This window comes from Pristiophorus japonicus, chromosome 2, assembly GCF_044704955.1.
Source record: "Pristiophorus japonicus isolate sPriJap1 chromosome 2, sPriJap1.hap1, whole genome shotgun sequence".
NCBI classification, from domain to species: domain Eukaryota; kingdom Metazoa; phylum Chordata; class Chondrichthyes; family Pristiophoridae; genus Pristiophorus; species Pristiophorus japonicus.
This window is the reverse complement of record NC_091978.1, coordinates 172615121-172635779: the sequence shown is the minus strand read 5'-3', so window position 1 is coordinate 172635779 and position 20659 is coordinate 172615121. Positions and strand designations below refer to the sequence as shown.

Genomic DNA, 20659 nt, shown 5'->3' with positions numbered 1-20659 from the left:
TCCATTACCGAATGGAAAAATATCAGTAAGGATATACAGTAAATATAACAGGAAATACTTTATGGCGTTTAACGAAGGGGGGGGGGGGGGGGAGCAAGGTACTTGTCGTTGTGTGTTCGTGAAGTGTCTGCCCTCTCACCCCCTCCGTTAGTGCAGTGGAGCAGCCCATATTTGAATGATGCCGCCCGGGCGCTGAACTCAATGACTCTCCCTGTAGAGGAGGAGCGGCCCAGCACAGCACAGCCTGCCCTTCTTTTAGCCGCAGCTCGGCAACATCTCGGACATCTGGCGGAATCGGGACCACGGTAAGGATTTCAGCTACTGGAGTGAAGACATTCTGTTACAAGAGCTGCAGCTATTAAATCAAAAGGAAAGCTGCTGCTGTGCTTCAAAAGAGGGAGGGGGCATTTACTCTTCTATAAAACTTGCATTTTTCTTTGTTGACAAAAATAAATGAACGTTTTTTTATGCAAGGTTTAGTGTAACAAAAACGATGTTGTAAAAGTTTAATCATGATATATATGTAAGTGACAGTCTGGGTAAAAGTTATGTTAACTTCGCTGAGATTGTATTTGTTTTAAGTGCTGGAATATTTTTAGAATTCCGTTCCTGTCCCACTGCCAGCAAGAGCTGTTGAATTCTTAAACTTGTGAAATTAAGATTTGACCCATTCTTGATCTCTGTCTTCGCTGACTACTGCCTCATCTCCAACCTCCTTTACCTCTTGAATCCTTGAAGGTGCTGTTGCCTCTCCGATCGGTGCCGATCTCTCCGGCAACTCCCTGATTGAATTTCTCCATTTAGGGTTCTCACCCTGCCACAGTTCAGAAACAGCCCTCACCAAAATCAGAAATTATATTTTCTGTGACTGCGACAGTGGTGCATCATCCCTCCTTGACCTCGATGCGTCTTTGACACGGTCAATGACACCATCCTCCTCCAACACCTCTCCTCCGTTGTCCAACTATGTGGGATTGCTCTCGCTTGGTTCTTCTCTTACCTATCACCAAAGGCTTCTCTTCCAATCCTGCACTGTCACCTCAGCAGTCCCCCAAGGCTTCATCCCTTCCTCTTATCTAAATACTGTCCCTTGCCGGCACAAACCGCAAATGTGGGATCAGCTTGCACCCACCCATCAACTCCACCTTTCCACTTTCTCTCTTGATTCCTTCACTTACTCTGTGCCACAATTTCATCCAGCTAAAGTTTGGGAAAGAAAGACGTGCATTTATATAGCGCCTTTCACAACCAAAGTGCTTTACAGCCAATGAAGTACTTTTTGATGTATCCTACATTACAACAATGAATTCACATGGCACCTAATTTGCGCACAGCAAGCTCCCACAAACAGAAATGTGATAATGACTAAATCATCTGTTTTAGTGATGTTGATTGAGGGATAAATATTGGCCAGGACACTGGGGATAACTCCTTGCTCTTTGAAATAGTGCCATGGGATCTTTTATGTCCACCTTAGAGTGCAGGTAAGACCTCAGGTTAACGTCTCATCCGAAAGACAGCTCCGACAGTGCAGCACTCCCTCAGTACTACACTGGAGTATCAGCCTAAATTTTTGTTTTCAAATCTCTGGAGTGGACAACTTTCTGACTCGGAGACGAGAGTGCTATCAACTGAGCCACTGAAAGACTAAAGTCATTGTCTATGGCCCTCCCCACAAACTTAATACCCTTGCCAATGTCTTGGAGTGAACCATACTGTTTGTAACCTCTATATCTTGGTCCGAATATCTGACTCCCAAATTCTCTCTATCACAAAGACTACCTACTTCTACCACTACTTTGTTGCCTGCCTCTGCCCCTACATCAACCTATCTGATGTTGACCCCCCCTCATGCATGCATTTGTTGCCTCCAAACTCTACCCCAATTTTCTCCTGGCTGGCCTCCCATCCTCCATGTTCCATAAATTTCAACTTGTCCCAAACTCTGATGCCTGTATATCCTATCTTGCACCAAGTCCTGCTTGTCTGTCAACCTTGCCATTGCTGACCTATATTGAGTGACGGTCTCCTAATCCCTCAAATTTCCATCCTCTTGTTTAACTTCCTCCATAGTCTTCTACTCCCTTTCTATCTCTAACATCCTCCAGTGTTACAACCTCTCATAACTGTTTTTCTCTGACTTTTTAAATATGTATAAACAGTGAAATGCTGGTCAGTTATCGATTGGTGATGTAATGAACAAAAAATTGATTATTGTGATGTCATAGACAAAGTGGTGTTTCATGGGAAATAACATTTTTATAGCTATTATACAAAAAATAAACAGCTTGTATGTATTTGAATACCACACATTAATGAAAATGTAAATAGAATGAGGGCAGGGTCCAACGGCTTCAATGAAAGTGATTTAAAGCACTAGGTATTTTTTAGTTTCAATAGCAGTTTTTGAGCAAAGATGCACAACTTGTAATATAACTTGAAGTTTATGTTGGTGTAAATTAATAATTTGCCTGACAATTCAAACAAGGTAGAAAACTTGTGTATTGTCAAGTTTTGTCCGTAAGTAATGATTTTAAAAAAAAGTCTAGCTATGAACATGTAATCATCATCATCATAGGCTATCCCTCAGAGTCGAGGATAACTTGCTTCCATGCTAAAAGTGAGTTCTCAGGTGACTGAGGAGTCCAATGCGGGACCTACAGTCTCTGTGACAGGTGGGGCAGACAGTGGTTGAAAGAAACGGTGGTCGGGGAGCCTGGGTTGACGCATGCTCCTTCTGCTGTCTACACTTGGTTTCTGCTTGTTCTTGGAGATGGGGCTCGAGGTGCTCGGGGCTCGAGGTGCTCAGCGCCCTCCCGGATGATGTTCCTCCACTTTGGACGGAATATGTAGTAAATTTATATGGAGATAATGAAATAACTGTGGGATGAACTTTAAAAAGCAAAAACACAAGCTGTCTCAATGTCTTAAGTTTATGCAAAGGAAAATAAAGAACTTGCATTTATATAGTGCCTTTCACAACCTGCGGGTGTTCCAAAGCGTTTTACAGCCTACTAAGTTCTTTTGAAGTGTAGGAAACACAGCTGCCAATTTGCACACAGCAGAGCCCCTCAGATAACAATGGGATAATGAGTAGATAATCTGTTTTAGTGATATTGGGAGAGGGATAAACATTGGCCAGGACACCAGGGAGAACTTCTCTGGTGCCATGAGATCTTTTACGTCCATCTGAGAGTGAAAATGGGTCCGCGGTTTAACGTCTCTTCTGAAAAATACCTCCGACAATGCTGCAATTCTTCAGTACTACACTGTGTCAACCTAGATTATATGCTCAAATCTGTGGAGTGAGACTTGAACTCACAACCTGACTCAGAGGTGAAAGTGCTACCACTGAGCAAAGGCTGACACTTTGCACTGAATAAATGAGCTATTTAGACTGGAATGTGGTTTTATCTGTGGTGTCTTTTGCAGTCCAATAACCTGTTGGTACTGCCAAGATACTCACATGAATAATCGTTGCTTGGTTGAGATACAAGAGCATGGCCAGCACCGATGGAACTATACCTTAAATAGAAAGCAATATCTGCAGGAGAAAATCTAGTCGATAAAATTGGGAAGGGGGGAATTTTAAAATAAAAAATAGCAATAAAAACTGAAGTAGTAATGACTGTGAAAGTGAAAAGTTACACAGACGGAATACATTTTTCTGGTGTGATGGCTCATTATTTATGGACAGTTTTTGTAAAGTTGTGTTTTCATGCCTGACTTACTCTGGTTAGTATAGTAGTTATGTCTTAAGTAGTTTTGGTTAGTTCAGTTCAGATAATTTGTTATCAGCTATGTGAATTTGCATTCTGATCTTTGCAGGGAAAGTGGAACTTGTTTGAATATTTCTGTCTGTCACCCGTACAAGAAAGTTCAGAAATGCTGCATACAAAATGTGAAAGAGATTATTCAACTATAATTACATCTGAGATCTCAAACCTTGACGAATTAACCATATTGCGTAAGATACGTACCAGTGAGAAGGATGCTGCATTTCACGGTGAAAAGCATGGCTACCCTGATTATGTCTACATGATTTCAGCTAACATATTTCAGAACATACATGTTGCGAAACCTCCTTCTAGAAGACTTGTAAACTATGAGAACGATTCAGAATCAACTATCCCAGAAATCAGAGATGAGCAGCTCCAACGCTGGGTGTACGAGCTCGCCTTCAGTGCCCTGAAGTGTAAGTAAAACAATTCGGTAGATTTTTCTTTACGAGGTTGGTGGAAAAATACCAGAAAAGATATGGATAGGAAATAACAAAATGAAAGGAAATAAAGTCACAATGAGGAAGGGGAAAAATAAATGCAGTCAGAGTAAGACACCCTAAATCTGTATAGAATATTGACTTGGCTACAGCTAGATTATTTATGCAGAAGAATAAAATCTCTCAAACAATCATGGAATGTTCGCATGAGTGTTCAAGCCAGTAAAAGTGCATTATGAGAGATGTGACTATATGTAGATATACTGTTGGAGACCTCTATTTGAACCCTTTATTTTCATTTTTCTTCTCCCACCTGCTTTTCCCCTGCACAACTGAAAGTGGTGAATCATGCTTGGGTTTCATTTTGGCTTCCTCCAGGTAATATTTTTGCTGATATTGATCTCAAGGTAGATGCAGATAAGGAACGCCATTTGTCCTATAGCTTATCGATCCACCTTAGTCTTTGTGGCATTTTCCTGCAATTGCAGCATTCAACTATTTATTTAAATGATTTCATGGTTTTTGTCTCCACTACCTCATCTAGAAGTCTATTGCTTGTGTTGTTCACTCTTTTTACATACATTTTCCTGACATCATTCTTAAATTTGCCTTTTACTAATTTGAACGGATGTTTGCTTGTCTTACTAGTCTGATTACACTGTTTTGGATTTATCTTTTCTATACCATGTACTAGATTGTATACCTCTAAGTCAACTGCCAGAAGCCACCTTTTCAAGGTAGAAAAGCCCAAAAGTCGTTCTTCATTCCTCAGTCCTCTGATACTACGAGTCAGTTGCTCTTATCTGAATTCCCCCTGACGTTTCAATGTCTCCCTTGTTTCTCAGTGGCCACAACTAGCTACAACTACTGAAGACCAGAACACTGTTCAGTTTAACCATAACTTCTAATTTTCACTCTGCTGTATAGGTTAGCATTTTATTTGCTGAGTGCTGCTCCACAATAATTGGACATGTTGAGTTTCAATCTGCTAAAATCCCTAAATCTCTTTGTACTTCACCCATAGCTATTTCAACACCATTCATGGAATGCTTGTCATCTTTTTCCTTTCTATGTGCAGTACTTCATACTTGTCTGCATTACATTTCATTTGCCATTATTACATCCACTTGCATATGTGTATTTGGTGACATTGATTATGTCTGTGGAAATGTCTGCAGGCTGTACACAATTTGTTTCAGTAAATCAGCTACATGTTAACCAGCTACAATTTCATTGGGATTGACCTATCTTCATGTAGGAGACTAGAAAATGTTGTGCACTTTTATTATGGAAGAAATTCATAATTCAGTTGGTCCTCATTTGTGGATCCAGCAGTAGTAATTATTTCACATGCGCCATTAGTATAAAGTTGCATTTGTGACATATTAGTGAAGAGCCCTACCAGAATGACACCCGCATTCCCCTAGATCTAATTTGGCAGATCGATTGGGCATTTTCCCTCCCTCCCTGGCCCTATCCAATTTGAGAAGGTTTTCATGCTCATTTCTTACTTTCGCTGCCACTACCATGTCATTTTTGTTACCAACTTGTCTTGACCATTTCAGGATCCACCATCTTGGGTCTGGGGATGGAGACATTGAGGAAGGTCCTTACTGGACTGACAAGTCAAAATGAAACTGTGTATGTGAAATATTTCAATGTTCAACTGTCTTGCAGACCAAGGCTTTCCCTGAGTCTGTTTAGCTCTATTGTTCAGCTAAACTACCTAGACTTTACTTGCCTCTGTCAGCACACCCTACCAACTACCTTTGAACATGTGGATCTTTTTCTGTTCCCTAAGTCCACAGAAAATAGTGGTGTTGGGGCGAAAGTGCTTGACTTCCGACCCATTCCTTGTCCTGGAGTTGGTCAGTTGACCTGCCAATTAAACTGGCTGCCGGCATCTAAAGACTAAATTTTTACCAGACACCCACTGCTGTGTAAACAAGGATAACCCCACCGAGTGTGAATGTCCTACTGGGTGTCTAAATGAGGTAATGAAATTCATAAGAACATAAGAAATAGGAGCAGGAGTAGGCCATACGGCCCCTCGAGCCTGCTCTGCCATTCAATATCATGGCTGATCTGATCATGGACTCAGCTCCACTTCCCTGCCCGCTCCCCACAACCCCTTATCCCCTTATCGTTTAAGAAGCTGTCTATTTCTGTCTTAAATTTATTCAATGTCCCAGCTTCCACGGCTCTCTGAGGCAGCGAATTCCACAGATTTACAACCCTCTGAGAGAAGAAATTTCTCCGCATCTCCATTTTAAATTCTAAGATCATGCCCTCTAGTTCTAGTCTCCCTCATCAATGGAAACATCCTCTCTACATCCACCTTGTCAAGCCCCCTCATAATCTTATACGTCTCGATAAGATCACTTCTCATTCTTCTGAATTCCAATGAGTAGAGGCCCAACCTACTCAACCTTTCCTTATAAGTCAACACCCTCATCTCCGGAATCAACCTAGTGAACCTTCTCTGAACTGCCTCCAAAGCAAGTATATCCTTTGTAAATATGGAAACCAAAACTGCACACAGTATTTTAGGTGTGGCCTTACCAATACCTTGTATAGCTGTAGCAAGACTTCCCTGCTTTTATACTCCATCCCCTTTGCAATAAAGGCCAAGATGTCATTGGTCTTCTTGATTACTTGCTGTACCTGCATACTATCCTTTTGTGTTTCATGCACAAGTACCCCTAGGTCCTATATACTGTGAATGTAACCTACATTTTGAACATTTCTTCCTATATAATTTTGAAGTTTTACGTGCTTAATAAGGTTTTCACTACATTTGTTTTCAGTTCTAAAAAGAAAATCAAAAATGTGCAAGTTTTGATATTTTTCTATTGTAACTCGAAGAGTTGACCATTTAAATGTTGTACTAAATCACAAATGAAGCATTTATGTTTGCTTTCAGAATTGTGATGAGTTGGTTATACTTGTTAAACATTGTACCATCATATCAACATAATTTGTTTGTCATTGATTGTTTCCCTTTCAACAGATCAAGATGTCTTAGAAGAAATATTGATTAACAGTTGTTTTTATCCATCTCAGCCAATTGTAAGTAAGCACTCTCCGAACTGAAGAATCTCTTGCAAGACAAACATTTCTTCTAAAATTGTAATGTGAATGTTTGAAATGTAATCACGATCAATAGTATTTTAGGGTACCTTTGAAATAACTTTTCCTCTCTTGATGGCCTAGTTGGTAAAGGCACTATCCAGTGTAACACTAAGCTGTATATACCAGAAGATCCTGGGTGCAATTTGTGATCTATGTTGAGTTAGTTGGGCAACAGCTTTGTTGCTACAATTGGCCTGCAACCTGTCCTGGAGAATGTGTGTGTTTGTATGTATGTAGATATCGGGTGGCAACTGGTTTTAGTTCAGCTTTGTTGGCAGACGATTCAGTTGTGGAGATCAATGCTCCTTGTTTAGATTCACACATGAAGAATGGCTGCTTGGACTAGATATTGGAGAAAAGCTAGCAACCATGGAACCATACCTTGGTAAGAACCATTGCTGTTCGGTGAGAAGGGGAAAGAATTGCTGAATATGTTATTCTCTGTAAAATGTAGGATAATTTATGCTTTATTGTATCTATTTTCAACTGTGCAGAATATTGTTACTGTTGCTCATGGCCTCCCAGCATCATAGTAACAGCCAGAAAAAGCTCTAAGAATCAAGATCATACTTTTCAAATGTATTTAATAGCTCTGCTTCTTTTCCATGATGAAAATTGTTACTTGCACTCCACATTTATAATGTGAACACAACTACCTCAGCTACATATTGCTTTGCTCAGATATCTGTTTAAAAAAAAATATTGGGCTCAAATAGATATTAGAAAATGAACGAATAAAAATAGTAACATTGGACTGCATTATTACAACATGGAATGTTCTGGGGTTCTTCATGAGTATGAGAAATATACATGTTGTACATCCTTGTACAGAAGATTAGTTGAGCTGGAAAAATCGGGTCACTGGCACATTTTGTTTAGTTATCAAGAATGCAACATCTGAAGAATCCAACTTCTCTGTCCTAATCAGCACCAGCTTGTTTGTATTTTATACCTAAATCTATACTTTCTGAGACCTCTCAGCTGCATGTTCTGGAAGACTGGATGGCAGACAAATGCAGCTGGAGACAACTGTCAGATAGATCTTAAATGTGTCATCATTAGACCAAATTACCACTAGCACAATACTACAAGGTGTATCACTAGTCAAAGTCCTACAACCTTGGTTCAGTAACTGATGCTTAACTGAATACACAAGACCAAATTAATCTTGGGAACACAGGGAAGAGTTCCACAAGCAAAACAAGGTCTGCAAGACTTCATTCTTGGTATTCTGAACAGACCTCTTCGACTGATGCAGAATAATAAAGTTTTACTTGCACTTCTTCATCTTCATCTTCATCTTCATCATCATCATCATTCCCTCGGTATCGAGGAAGACTTGCTTCCACTCTTAACATGAGTTCATAGATGGCTGTACAGTCCAATATGAGAATCACAGTCTCTGTCACCGGTGGGACAGATAGTTGTTGAGGGAAGGGATGGATGGGACTGGTTTGCCGCAAGCTCTTTCCGCTGCCTGCGCTTGATTTCTGCACGCTCTCGGCGACTAGACTCGAGGTGCTCGGTGCCCTCCCGGATGCGCTTCCTCCACTTAGGGCGGTTTTTGGCCACGGACTCCCAGGTGTCAGTGGGGATGTTAGTTTATCAGCTTTGAGGGTGTCCTTGTAACCTTTCCGCTGCCCACCTTTGGCTCATTTGCCGTGAAGGAGTTCCGAGTAGAGCGCTTGCTTTGGGAGTCTCGTGTCTAGCGTGCGGACTATGTGGCCTGCCCAGCAGAGCTGATCAAGTGTGGTCAGTGCTTCAATGCTGGGATGTTGGCCTGGTCAAGGACGCTAATGTTGGTGCGCCTGTCCTCCCGGGGATTTGTAGGATCTTGTGGAGACATCGTTGGTGGTAGTTCTCCAGCGACTTGAGATGCCTGTACATGGTGGTCCATGTTTCTGAGCTATACAGGAGGGCGGGTATTACTACAGTCCTGTAGACCATGAGTTTGGTGGCACTTTTGAGGGACTGGTCTTCAAACACACTTTTCCCACGGCGGCCGAAGGCTGCACTTGGGCACTGGAGGCGGTGTTGGATCTCGTCGTCGATGCCTGCTCTTGTTGATAGGAGGCTCCTGAGATATGGGAAGTGGTCCACGTTGTCCAGGGCCATGCCGTGGACCTTGATGACTGGGGGACAGTGCTGTGCGGTAAGGACAGGCTGGTGGAAGACCTTTGTCTGGCTGGTGTTTAGTGTAAGACCCATGCTTTCGTACGCTTCAGTAATACATCGACTATGTCTTGGAGTTCAGTCTCTGTATGCGCGCAGATGCAGGCATTGTCCGCGTACTGTAGCTCGACGACAGAGTTAGGGTTATCTTGGACCTGGCCTGGAGACGGCGAAGGTTGAATAGCTTCCCACTGGTTCTCTAGTTTAGTTCCACTCTAGCGGGGAGCTTGTCGGCTGTGACGTGGAGCATGGCAGCGAGGAAGATTGAGAAGAGAGTTGGGGCGATGACGCAGCGCTGTTTGACCCAGGTCCCGACGTGGATTGGGTCTGTAATGGATCCATCGGTAAGGATCACTGCCTGCATGTCGTCGTGGAGCAGGCGGAGATGGTGATGAACTTTTGGGGGCATCCGAAAGGGAGGAAGACGCTCCATAGACCCTTGCGGTTGACAGTGTCAAAGGCCTTTGTAAAGTCGAAGAAGGCCATGTATAAGGGCTGGTGCTGTTACCTGCATTGTTCCTGCAGCTGTCCGCTGCAAAAATCATGTCCATTATGCCCCGAAGGGGACGAAATCCGCACTGTAACTCCGGGAGGAGCTCCTCTGCCATGGAGAAGACGGTTGAGGAGGACTCTAACGACGACTTTCTCAGTGGCTGACAACATGGAGATCCTTCTGTAGTTGCCGCAGTTGGACTTGTCCTCTTTTTAAAAAATGGTCACGATCACTGCATCTCTGAGATTTCCCGGCTTGCTCTCCTCCCTTCAGGTGAGAGAGATGAGGTCATGTATTTGCTCCAGTAGTGCCTCTCCACCATACTTCAGTGCCTCGGTAGAGATTCCATCCGCTCCCGAAGCCTTGTTGTTCTTAAGCTGTCTTATGGCTTTTTGCACCAGTACATCTTGTTCCTAATAGGTGTGTAGAGCTTTTGGTTTAGCTGTAACCAGAAAAACCTGTGTACCTGTCAGTCCTCCCCCTCTTCTCTCCTCTTCTACTCCTCCTCTTCTTTCCTCCTCCTCCTACTCCTCCCTCCTCCCCCCCTCTCTTTCTCTCTCCTCTCCTTTCTCTCTTCCTCCCTCCCTTCTCATGAGTCCTTAGGTGGTTGAGCAGTCCAATACAAAAACCACAGTCCCTGAGGGTAAGGGTGGGTGGGACAGATCAGCTGCCCGCACTTGATTTCTGTATGCTCTCAGCGATGAGACTCAAGGTGCCCAGCGTCCTCCCGGATGCACTTCCTCCACTTAGGGCAATCTTTGGCCAGGGACTCCCAGGTGTTGGTGGGGATGTTGCACTTTATCAGGGAGGCTTTGAGGGTGTCTGCCCACCTTTGGCTCGTTTGCCGTGAAGGAGTTCTGAGTAGAGCGCTTGCTTTGGGAGTCTCGTGTCTGGCATGCGGACAATGTGGCCTGCCCAGTGGAGCTGATCAAGTGTGGTCAGTGCTTCAATGCTGGATGTTGGCTGACCTATCAATTGTGATAAGCCCAGCATACAAATTGTTCTTGTGGATGCTTCTATTTTGGTGGTAGCAGGTCGGCCAAAATATCCAGTTAACATTGGCCTCTGAGGCAATATGCCCGTCCATTTCTCTGGTACTATATAGCATGGACTCTGATATGGAGAAAGTTGTCCTCATCGAGTATGTTCAGATTTACTGAGCTAGAGCAGTTTTCTTTGTAGGCTGACAAATGAGACACTAAAATCAATGGGTTGGATATAGATTTCTACAGTATTGAAGATGCTGGCTGTTGAGAGGGGGAATCCTATTTATCTTCTGCCAGCTTTCTCAATATAATTTCTGCTTGTTTGCTCCACCACAGATTGGGTCTAATTACCAAGGCAAGGAACTGAATATAATTGAAGAGTGTTTGTTACTTGCAAAAATGAGTAGAAAATATCACACTGAGCTTTCTTCTTTTGTTCTGTGTCTCAATATTAAATATTTTCCAATTTTGTCCCCTTGCTATAATTCTACATGCATGCTAAACAGAGCTAAACGATCTCACAATCAATAGAAGATCAAAGCTGTACAATCCTGTCACATCCAGTCGTGAATGGTGGTCGACAATTAAACAACTAACGGGAGTAGGAGGCTCCATGAATATCCCCATCCTCAATGATGGCGGAGCGCAGCACGTGAGTGCAAGAGACAAGGCTGAAGAGTTTGCAACTATCTTCAGCCAGAAGTGCCGAGTGGATGATGCATCTTGGCCTTCTCCTGCGGTCCTCACCATCACAGAAGCCAGTATTCAGCCAATTCAATTCAATCCACGTGATATTCATAAGATCAGCCATGATCTTATTGAATGGCGGAGCAGGTTTGAGGGTAAAAATGGCCTATTCCTAGTCCTATTTCTACTGTTCTTATATTAAAAAATGGCTGAGACCATTGGATACAACAAAGGCTATGGGCCCTGACAACATCCCGGCTGTTGTGCTGAGGACTTGTGCTGCAGAACTAGCCACATCTCTAGCCAAGCTGTTCCAGTACAGCTAGAATACTGGCATCTACCCGATAATGTGGAAAACTGCCCAGGTATGTCCTGTCCACAAAAAGCAGGACCAATCCAATCTAGCCAATTACCGGCCCATCAGTCTACTCTTAATCATCAGCAAAGTGATGGAAGGTGTCATCGACAGTGCTATCAAACGCTGGTTACCAACAACCTGCCCACCGATGCTCGATTTGTGTTCCTAGGACCACTCGGCTCCAGACCTCATTACAGACTTAGTCCAAACATGGACGAAAGAACTGAATTTCAGAAGCTAGCTGAGACTGACTGCCCTTGACATCAAGGGGATCAGTGGTAAAACTTTCCTCTGGCTGGAGTCATACCTAGCACAAAGGAAGATTGTTGTGATTGCTGGAATTCAATCAACTCAGCCCTAGGAAATCACTGCATGCGTTTCTCAGGGCAGTGTCCTAGGCCCAACCATCTTCTGCTGCTTCATCAATGACCTTCCCTCCATCATAAGATCAGAAGTGGGGATGTTCGTTGATGATTGCAGTGTTGAATTCCATTCACAACTTCTCAGATAATGAAGCAGTCCACGCCCGCATGTAACAAGACCTGGACGACATTCAGACTTGGGCTGATAAGTGGCAAGTAACATTCGCGCCACACAAGTACCAGGCAAAGACTATCTCCAACAGATGAGAGGCTAACCGCCGCCCCATGACAAAGACATTACCACTGCTGGATCCCCCAACATCCTGGGGGTCACTATTGACCAGAAACTTAACTGGACAAGCCACATAAATACTGTGGTTACAAAAGCAGGTCAGAGGTTGGGTATTCTGCAGCGAAAGTTTCACCTCCTGACTCCCCAAAGCTTTCCCATCATCTACAAGGCACAAATCAGGAATGTGATGGAACACTGCACAATTGCCTGAATGAGTGTAGCTCCAACAACACAAGAAGCTCGACATTATCCAGGATAAAGCAGCCTGCTTGATTAGCTCTCTGTGTTGCATAGGCGTGCTCTCTGTCTCTCTTGCTCTCTCTCGCTCTCTCGCTCTCTCTGTAGCTCCCGCTCTCTCTGTCTCTCTGTAGCTCCTGCTCTCGCTCTCTCTGCAGCTCCCGCTCTCGCTCTCTCTGTAGCTCTCGCTCTTGCTCTCTCTGTAGCTCTCGCTCTTGCTCTCTCTGTAGCTCTCGCTCTTGCTCTCTCTGTAGCTCTCGCTCTCGCTCTCTCTGTAGCTCTCTCTCTCGCTCTCTCTGTAGCTCTCTCTCTCGCTCTCTCTTCAGCTCCCGCTCTCACTCTCTCTGTAGCTCTCGCTCTCTCTGTAGCTCTCGCTCTCTCTCTCTCTGCAGTTCTCGCTCTCTCAGTAGCTCTCGCTCTCGCTCTCTCTCAGTAGCTCTCGCTCTCGCTCTCTCTCAGTAGCTCTCGCTCTCGCTCTCTCAGTAGCTCTCGCTCTCGCTCTCTCTCAGTAGCTCTCGCTCTCGCTCTCTCTCAGTAGCTCTCGCTCTCGCTCTCTCTCAGTAGCTCTCGCTCTCGCTCTCTCTCAGTAGCTCTCGCTCTCGCTCTCTCTCAGTAGCTCTCGCTCTCGCTCTCTCTCAGTAGCTCTCGCTCTCGCTCTCTCTCAGTAGCTCTCGCTCTCGCTCTCTCTCAGTAGCTCCCGCTCTCGCTCTCTCTCAGTAGCTCCCGCTCTCGCTCTCTCTGTAGCTCTCGCTCTCTCTCAGTAGCTCCCGCTCTCGCTCTCTCTCTGTAGCTCTCGCTCTCTCGCTCTCTCTCAGTAGCTCTCGCTCTCGCTCTCTCGGTAGCTCTTGCTCTCTCTGTAGCTGTAGCTCTCGCTCTCTCTGTAGCTCTCTCTCTCGCTCTCTCTGTAGCTCTCTCTCTCGCTCTCTCTGCAGCTCCCGCTCTCACTCTCTCTGTAGCTCTCGCTCTCTCTGTAGCTCTCGCTCTCTCTCTCTCTGCAGTTCTCGCTCTCTCAGCAGCTCTCGCTCTCGCTCTCTCTCAGTAGCTCTCGCTCTCGCTCTCTCTCAGTAGCTCTCGCTCTCGCTCTCTCTCAGTAGCTCTCGCTCTCGCTCTCTCTCAGTAGCTCTCGCTCTCGCTCTCTCTCAGTAGCTCTCGCTCTCGCTCTCTCTCAGTAGCTCCCGCTCTCGCTCTCTCTCTGTAGCTCTCGCTCTCTCTCAGTAGCTCCCGCTCTCGCTCTCTCTCTGTAGCTCTCGCTCTCTCGCTCTCTCTCAGTAGCTCTCGCTCTCGCTCTCTCAGTAGCTCTCGCTCTCGCTCTCTCAGTAGCTCTCGCTCTCGCTCTCTCTGTAGCTCTCTCTCTGTAGCTCTCGCTCTCTCTGTAGCTCTCGCTCTCTCTGTAGCTCTCGCTCTCGCTCTCTCTGCAGCTCTCGCTCTCTCTCAGTAGCTCCCGCTCTCGCTCTCTCTAGCTCTCGCTCTCGCTCTCTCTGTAGCTCTCGCTCTCTCTGTAGCTCTCGCTCTCGCTCTCTCTGCAGCTCTCGCTCTCTCGCTCTCTCTGTAGCTCTCGCTCTCACTCTCTGTAGCTCTCGCTCTCTCTCTAGCTCTCTCTCTCTCGCTCTCTCTGTAGCTCTCGCTCTCTCGCTCTCTCTGTAGCTCTCGCTCTCTCGCTCTCTCTGTAGCTCTCGCTCTCTCGCTCTCTCTGTAGTTCTCGCTCTCTCGCTCTCTCTGTAGCTCTCGCTCTCTCGCTCTCTCTGTAGCTCTCGCTCTCTCGCTCTCTCTGTAGCTCTTTCTCTCGCTCTCTCTGTTACTCTCGCTCTCTTGCTCTCTCTGTAGCTCTCGCTCTCGCTCTCTTGGTAGCTCTTGCTCTCTCTCTCGCTCTCTCTGTTGCTCTCGCTCTCTCGCTCTCTCTGTTGCTCTCGCTCTCTCGCTCTCTCTGTTGCTCTCGCTCTCTCGCTCTCTCTGTAGCTCTCGCTCTCTCTGTCGCTCTCGCTCTCTCGCTCTCTCTGTAGCTCTCGCTCTCTCGCTCTCTCTGTAGCTCTCGCTCTCTCTGTAGATCTCGCTCTCTCTGTAGCTCTCGCTCTCTCGCTCTCTCTGTCGCTCTCGCTCTCTCGCTCTCTCTGTAGCTCTCTCTCTCGCTCTCTCTGCAGCTCTCGCTCTCTCGCTCTCTCTGTTGCTCTCGCTCTCTCGCTCTCTCTGTAGCTCTCGCTCTCGCTCTCTTGGTAGCTCTCGCTCTCTCGGTAGCTCTCGCTCTCTCGCTCTCTCTGTTGCTCTCGCTCTCTCGCTCTCTCTGTAGCTCTCGCTCTCTTGGTAGCTCTCGCTCTCTCGCTCTCTCTGTAGCTCTCGCTCTCTCGGTAGCTCTCGCTCTCTCGGTAGCTCTCGCTCTCTCGGTAGCTCTCGCCCTCGCTCTCTCTCTAGCTCTCGCTCTCGCTCTCTCTGTAGCTCTCGCTCTCTCGCTCTCTCTCTAGCTCTCGCTCTCGCTCTCTCTGTAGCTCCCGCTCTCTCTCTAGTTCTCGCTCTCGCTCTCTCTGTAGCTCTCGCTCTCGCTCTCTCTGTAGCTCTCGCTCTCGCTCTCTCTGTAGCTCTCGCTCTCTCTGTAGCTCTCGCTCTCTCTGTAGCTCTCGCTCTCTCGCTCTCTCTGTAGCTCTCGCTCTCTCGATCTCTCTGTAGCTCTCGCTCTCTCGCTCTCTCTGTAGCTCTCGCTCTCTCTAGCTCTCGCTCTCGCTCTCTGTAGCTCTCGCTCTCGCTCTCTCTGTAGCTCTCGCTCTCGCTCTCTCTGTAGCTCTCGCTCTCGCTCTCTCTCTAGCTCTCGCTCTCGCTCTCTCTGTAGCTCTCGCTCTCGCTCTCGCTCTCTCTGTAGCTCTCGCTCTCACTCTCTCTGTAGCTCTCGCTCTCTCTAGCTCTCGCTCTCGCTCTCTCTGTAGCTCTCGCTCTCTCTAGCTCTCGCTCTCTCGCTCTCTCTCTAGCTCTCGCTCTCGCTCTCTCTGTAGCTCTCGCTCTCGCTCTCTCTGTAGCTCTCGCTCTCGCTCTCTCTGTAGCTCTCGCTCTCACTCTCTCTGTAGCTCTCGCTCTCTCTAGCTCTCGCTCTCGCTCTCTCGGTAGCTCTCGCTCTCGCTCTCTCGGTAGCTCTCGCTCTCGCTCTCTCGGTAGCTCTCGCTCTCGCTCTCTCTGTAGCTCTCGCTCTCGCTCTCTTGGTTGCTCTCGCTCTCTCGGTAGCTCTCGCTCTCTCGCTCTCTCTGTTGCTCTCGCTCTCTCGCTCTCTCTGTAGCTCTCGCTCTCTTGGTAGCTCTCGCTCTCTCGCTCTCTCGGTAGCTCTCGCTCTCTCGCTCTCTCTGTTGCTCTCGCTCTCTCGCTCTCTCTGTAGCTCTCGCTCTCTTGGTAGCTCTCGCTCTCTCGCTCTCTCTGTAGCTCTCGCTCTCTCTGTAGCTCTCGCTCTCTCTGTAGCTCTCGCTCTCTCTGTAGCTCTCGCTCTCTCTGTAGATCTCGCTCTCTCTGTAGCTCTCGCTCTCTCGGTAGTTCTCGCTCTCTCGGTAGCTCTCGCTCTCTCTCTAGCTCTCGCTCTCGCTCTCTCTGTAGCTCTCGCTCTCTCGCTCTCTCTGTAGCTCTCGCTCTCTCGCTCTCTCTCGAGCTCTCGCTCTCGCTCTCTCTCGAGCTCTCGCTCTCTCGCTCTCTCTCTAGCTCTCGCTCTCGCTCTCTCTCTAGCTCTCGCTCTCGCTCTCTCTGTAGCTCTCGCTCTCTCTAGCTCTCGCTCTCGCTCTCTCTGTAGCTCCCGCTCTCGCTCTCTCGGTAGCTCTCGCTCTCTCTCTAGCTCTCGCTCTCGCTCTCTCTGTAGCTCTCGCTCTCGCTCTCTTGGTAGCTCTCGCTCTTTCGTAGCTCTCGCTCTTTCGTAGCTCTCGCTCTCTCTGTAGCTCTCGCTCTCTCTGTAGCTCTCGCTCTCTCGCTCTCTCTGTAGCTCTCGCTCTCTCGCTCTCTCTGTAGCTCTCGCTCTCTCGCTCTCTCTGTAGCTCTAGCTCTCTCGCTCTCTCTGTAGCTCTCGCTCTCTCGATCTCTCTGTAGCTCTCGCTCTCTCGCTCTCTCTGTAGCTCTCGCTCTCTCTAGCTCTCGCTCTCGCTCTCTCTGTAGCTCTCGCTCTCGCTCTCTCTGTAGCTCTCGCTCTCGCTCTCTCTGTAGCTCTCGCTCTCGCTCTCTCTGTAGCTCTCGCTCTCGCTCTCTCTAGCTCTCGCTCTCGCTCTCTCTGTAGCTCTCGCTCTCTCTGTAGCTCTCGCTCTCTCGCTCTCTCTCTAGCTCTCGCTCTCGCGCTCTCTCTCTAGCTCTCGCTCTCGCGCTCTCTGTAGCTCTCGCTCTCGCTCTCTCTGTAGCTCTCGCTCTCGCTCTCTCTGTAGCTCTCGCTCTCGCTCTCTCTGTAGCTCTCGCTCTCCCTCTCTCTCTAGCTCTCGCTCTCGCTCTCTTGGTTGCTCTCGCTCTCTCGGTAGCTCTCGCTCTCTCGCTCTCTCTGTTGCTCTCGCTCTCTCGCTCTCTCTGTAGCTCTCGCTCTCTTGGTAGCTCTCGCTCTCTCGCTCTCTCGGTAGCTCTCGCTCTCTCGGTAGCTCTCGCTCTCTCGGTAGCTCTCGCTCTCTCGGTAGCTCTCGCTCTCTCGCTCTCTCTGTAGCTCTCGCTCTCGCTCTCTCTGTAGCTCTCGCTCTCTCGATCTCTCTGTAGCTCTCGCTCTCTCGCTCTCTCTAGCTCTCGCTCTCGCTCTCTCTGTAGCTCTCGCTCTCGCTCTCTCTGTAGCTCTCGCTCTTGCTCTCTCTGTAGCTCTCGCTCTCGCTCTCTCTGTAGCTCTCGCTCTCGCTCTCTCTGTAGCTCTCGCTCTCTCTAGCTCTCGCTCTCGCTCTCTCTGTAGCTCCCGCTCTCGCTCTCTCGGCAGCTCTCGCTCTCTCTCTAGCTCTCGCTCTCGCTCTCTCTGTAGCTCTCGCTCTCGCTCTCTTGGTAGCTCTCGCTCTCTCGGTAGCTCTCGCTCTCTCGCTCTCTCTGTTGCTCTCGCTCTCTCGCTCTCTCTGTAGCTCTCGCTCTCTCTCTAGTTCTCGCTCTCGCTCTCTCTGTAGCTCTCGCTCTCGCTCTCTCTGTAGCTCTCGCTCTCTCTCGCTCTCTCTCTAGTTCTCGCTCTCGCTCTCTCGCTCTCGCTCTCTCTGTAGCTCTCGCTCTCTCTGTAGCTCTCGCTCTCTCGCTCTCTCTGTAGCTCTCGCTCTCTCGCTCTCTCTGTAGCTTTCGCTCTCGCTCTCTCTGTAGCTCTCGCTCTCTCGATCTCTCTGTAGCTCTCGCTCTCTCGCTCTCTCTGTAGCTCTCGCTCTCGCTCTCTCTGTAGCTCTCGCTCTCGCTCTCTCTGTAGCTCTCGCTCTCGCTCTCTCTGTAGCTCTCGCTCTCTCTCTAGATCTCGCTCTCTCTAGCTCTCGCTCTCGCTCTCTCTGTAGCTCTCGCTCTCTCTGTAGCTCTCGCTCTCTCGCTCTCTCTCTAGCTCTCGCTCTCGCTCTCTCTGTAGCTCTCGCTCTCGCTCTCTCTGTAGCTCTCGCTCTCGCTCTCTCTGTAGCTCTCGCTCTCTCGCTCTCTCTGTAGCTCTCGCTCTCGCTCTCTCTGTAGCTCTCGCTCTCGCTCTCTGTAGCTCTCGCTCTCGCTCTCTCTCTAGCTCTCGCTCTCGCACTCTCTGTAGCTCTCGCTCTCGCTCTCTCTGTAGCTCTCGCTGTCGCTCTCTCTGTAGCTCTCGCTCTCGCTCTCTCTCTAGCTCTCGCTCTTGCTCTCTCGGTAGCTCTCGCTCTCTCGCTCTCTCTGTTGCTCTCGCTCTCTCGCTCTCTCTGTAGCTCTCGCTCTCTCTGTAGCTCTCGCTCTCTCTGTAGCTCTCGCTCTCTCTGTCGCTCTCGCTCTCTCGCTCTCTCTGTAGCTCTCGCTCTCTCGCTCTCTCTGTAGCTCTCGCTCTCTCGCTCTCTCGCTCTCTCTGTAGATCTCGCTCTCTCGCTCTCTCTGTAGCTCTCGCTCTCTCGCTCTCTCTGTAGCTCTCGCTCTCTCGCTCTCTCTAGCTCTCGCTCTCTCGCTCTCTCTAGCTCTCGCTCTCTCGCTATCTCTGTAGCTTTCTCTCTCGCTCTCTCTGTAGCTCTCGCTCTCTCGCTCTCTCTGTTGCTCTCGCTCTCTCGCTCTCTCTGTAGCTCTCGCTCTCGCTCTCTTGGTAGCTCTCGCTCTCTCGGTAGCTCTCGCTCTCTCGCTCTCTCTGTTGCTCTCGCTCTCTCGCTCTCTCTGTAGCTCTCGCTCTCTTGGTAGCTCTCGCTCTCTCGCTCTCTCTGTAGCTCTCGCTCTTTCTGTAGCTCTCGCTCTCTCTGTAGCTCTCGCTCTCTCGGTAGCTCTCGCTCTCTCGGTAGCTCTCGCTCTCTCGGTAGCTCTCGCTCTCTCGCTCTCTCTGTAGCTCTCGCTCTCGCTCTCTCGGTAGCTCTCGCTCTCTCGCTCTCTCTGTAGCTCTCGCTCTCGCTCTCTCTGTAGCTCTCGCTCTCGCTCTCTCTATAGCTCTCGCTCTCGCTCTCTCTATAGCTCTCGCTCTCGCTCTCTCTCTAGCTCTCGCTCTCTCTGTAGCTCTCGCTCTCTCTCTAGCTCTCGCTCTCTCTGTAGCTCTCGCTCTCTCGCTCTCTCTCTAGCTCTCGCTCTCGCTCTCTCTGTAGCTCTCGCTCTCTCGCTCTCTCTCTAGCTCTCGCTCTCGCTCTCTCTGTAGCTCTCGCTCTCTCGCTCTCTCTCTAGCTCTCGCTCTCGCTCTCTCTGTAGCTCCCGCTCTCTCTCCAGTTCTCGCTCTCGCTCTCTCTGTAGCTCTCGCTCTCGCTCTCTCTGTAGCTCTCGCTCTCTCTCGCTCTCTCTCTAGTTCTCGCTCTCGCTCTCTCGCTCTCGCTCTCTCTGTAGCTCTCGCTCTCTCTGTAGCTCTCGCTCTCTCTGTAGCTCTCGCTTTCTCGTTCTCTCTGTAGCTCTTGCTCTCTCGATCTCTCTGTAGCTCTCGCTCTCTCGCTCTCTCTGTAGCTCTCGCTCTCTCTAGCTCTCGCTCTCGCTCTCTCTGTAGCTCTCGCTCTCGCTCTCTCTGTAGCTCTCGCTCTCGCTCACTCTGTAGCTCTCGCTCTCGCTCTCTCTCTAGCTCTCGCTCTCGCTCTCTCTCTAGCTCTCGCTCTCTCTAGCTCTCGCTCTCGCTCTCTCTGTAGCTCTCGCTCTCTCTGTAGCTCTCGATCTCTCGCTCTCTCTCGCTCTCGCGCTCTCTCTCTAGCTCTCGCTCTCGCTCTCTCTCTAGCTCTCGCTCTCGCTCTCTCTGTAGCTCTCGCTCTCGCTCTCTCTGCAGCTCTCGCTCTCGCTCTCTCTGTAGCTCTCGCTCTCGCTCTCTCTGTAGCTCTCGCTCTCGCTCTCTCTATAGCTCTCGCTCTCTCCAGCTCTCGCTCTCGCTCTCTCTGTAGCTCCCGCTCTCTCTCTAGCTCTCGCTCTCGCTCTTTCTCTAGCTCTCGCTCTCGCTCTCTCTGTAGCTCTCGCTCTCGCTCTCTCTGTAGCTCTCGCTCTCTCTCGCTCTCTCTCTAGTTCTCGCTCTCGCTCTCTCGCTCTCGCTCTCTCTGTAGCTCTCGCTCTCTCTGTAGCTCTCGCTCTCTCGCTCTCTCTGTAGCTCTCGCTCTCTCGCTCTCTCTGTAGCTCTCGCTCTCTCGCTCTCTCTGTAGCTCTCGCTCTCTCGATCTCTCTCTAGCTCTCGC

The 20659-nt window shown here is 48.6% G+C and overlaps 1 protein-coding gene across 1 annotated transcript in view; it reads left to right on the top strand.

The window, feature by feature from the left end:
• Positions 1 to 272: 272 nt before the first annotated feature.
• The window catches only part of LOC139232761 (putative methyltransferase NSUN7), a 265021-nt gene continuing 244634 nt past the window's right edge, over positions 273 to 20659 (top strand). The window contains exons 1-3 of the mRNA XM_070863266.1: positions 273 to 305; positions 3829 to 4195; positions 7230 to 7288. Of these exons, the coding sequence (XP_070719367.1) occupies positions 3886 to 4195; positions 7230 to 7288 (369 nt within the window). The 5' untranslated portion in view covers positions 273 to 305; positions 3829 to 3885. The remainder of the gene's footprint in view (positions 306 to 3828; positions 4196 to 7229; positions 7289 to 20659) is intronic.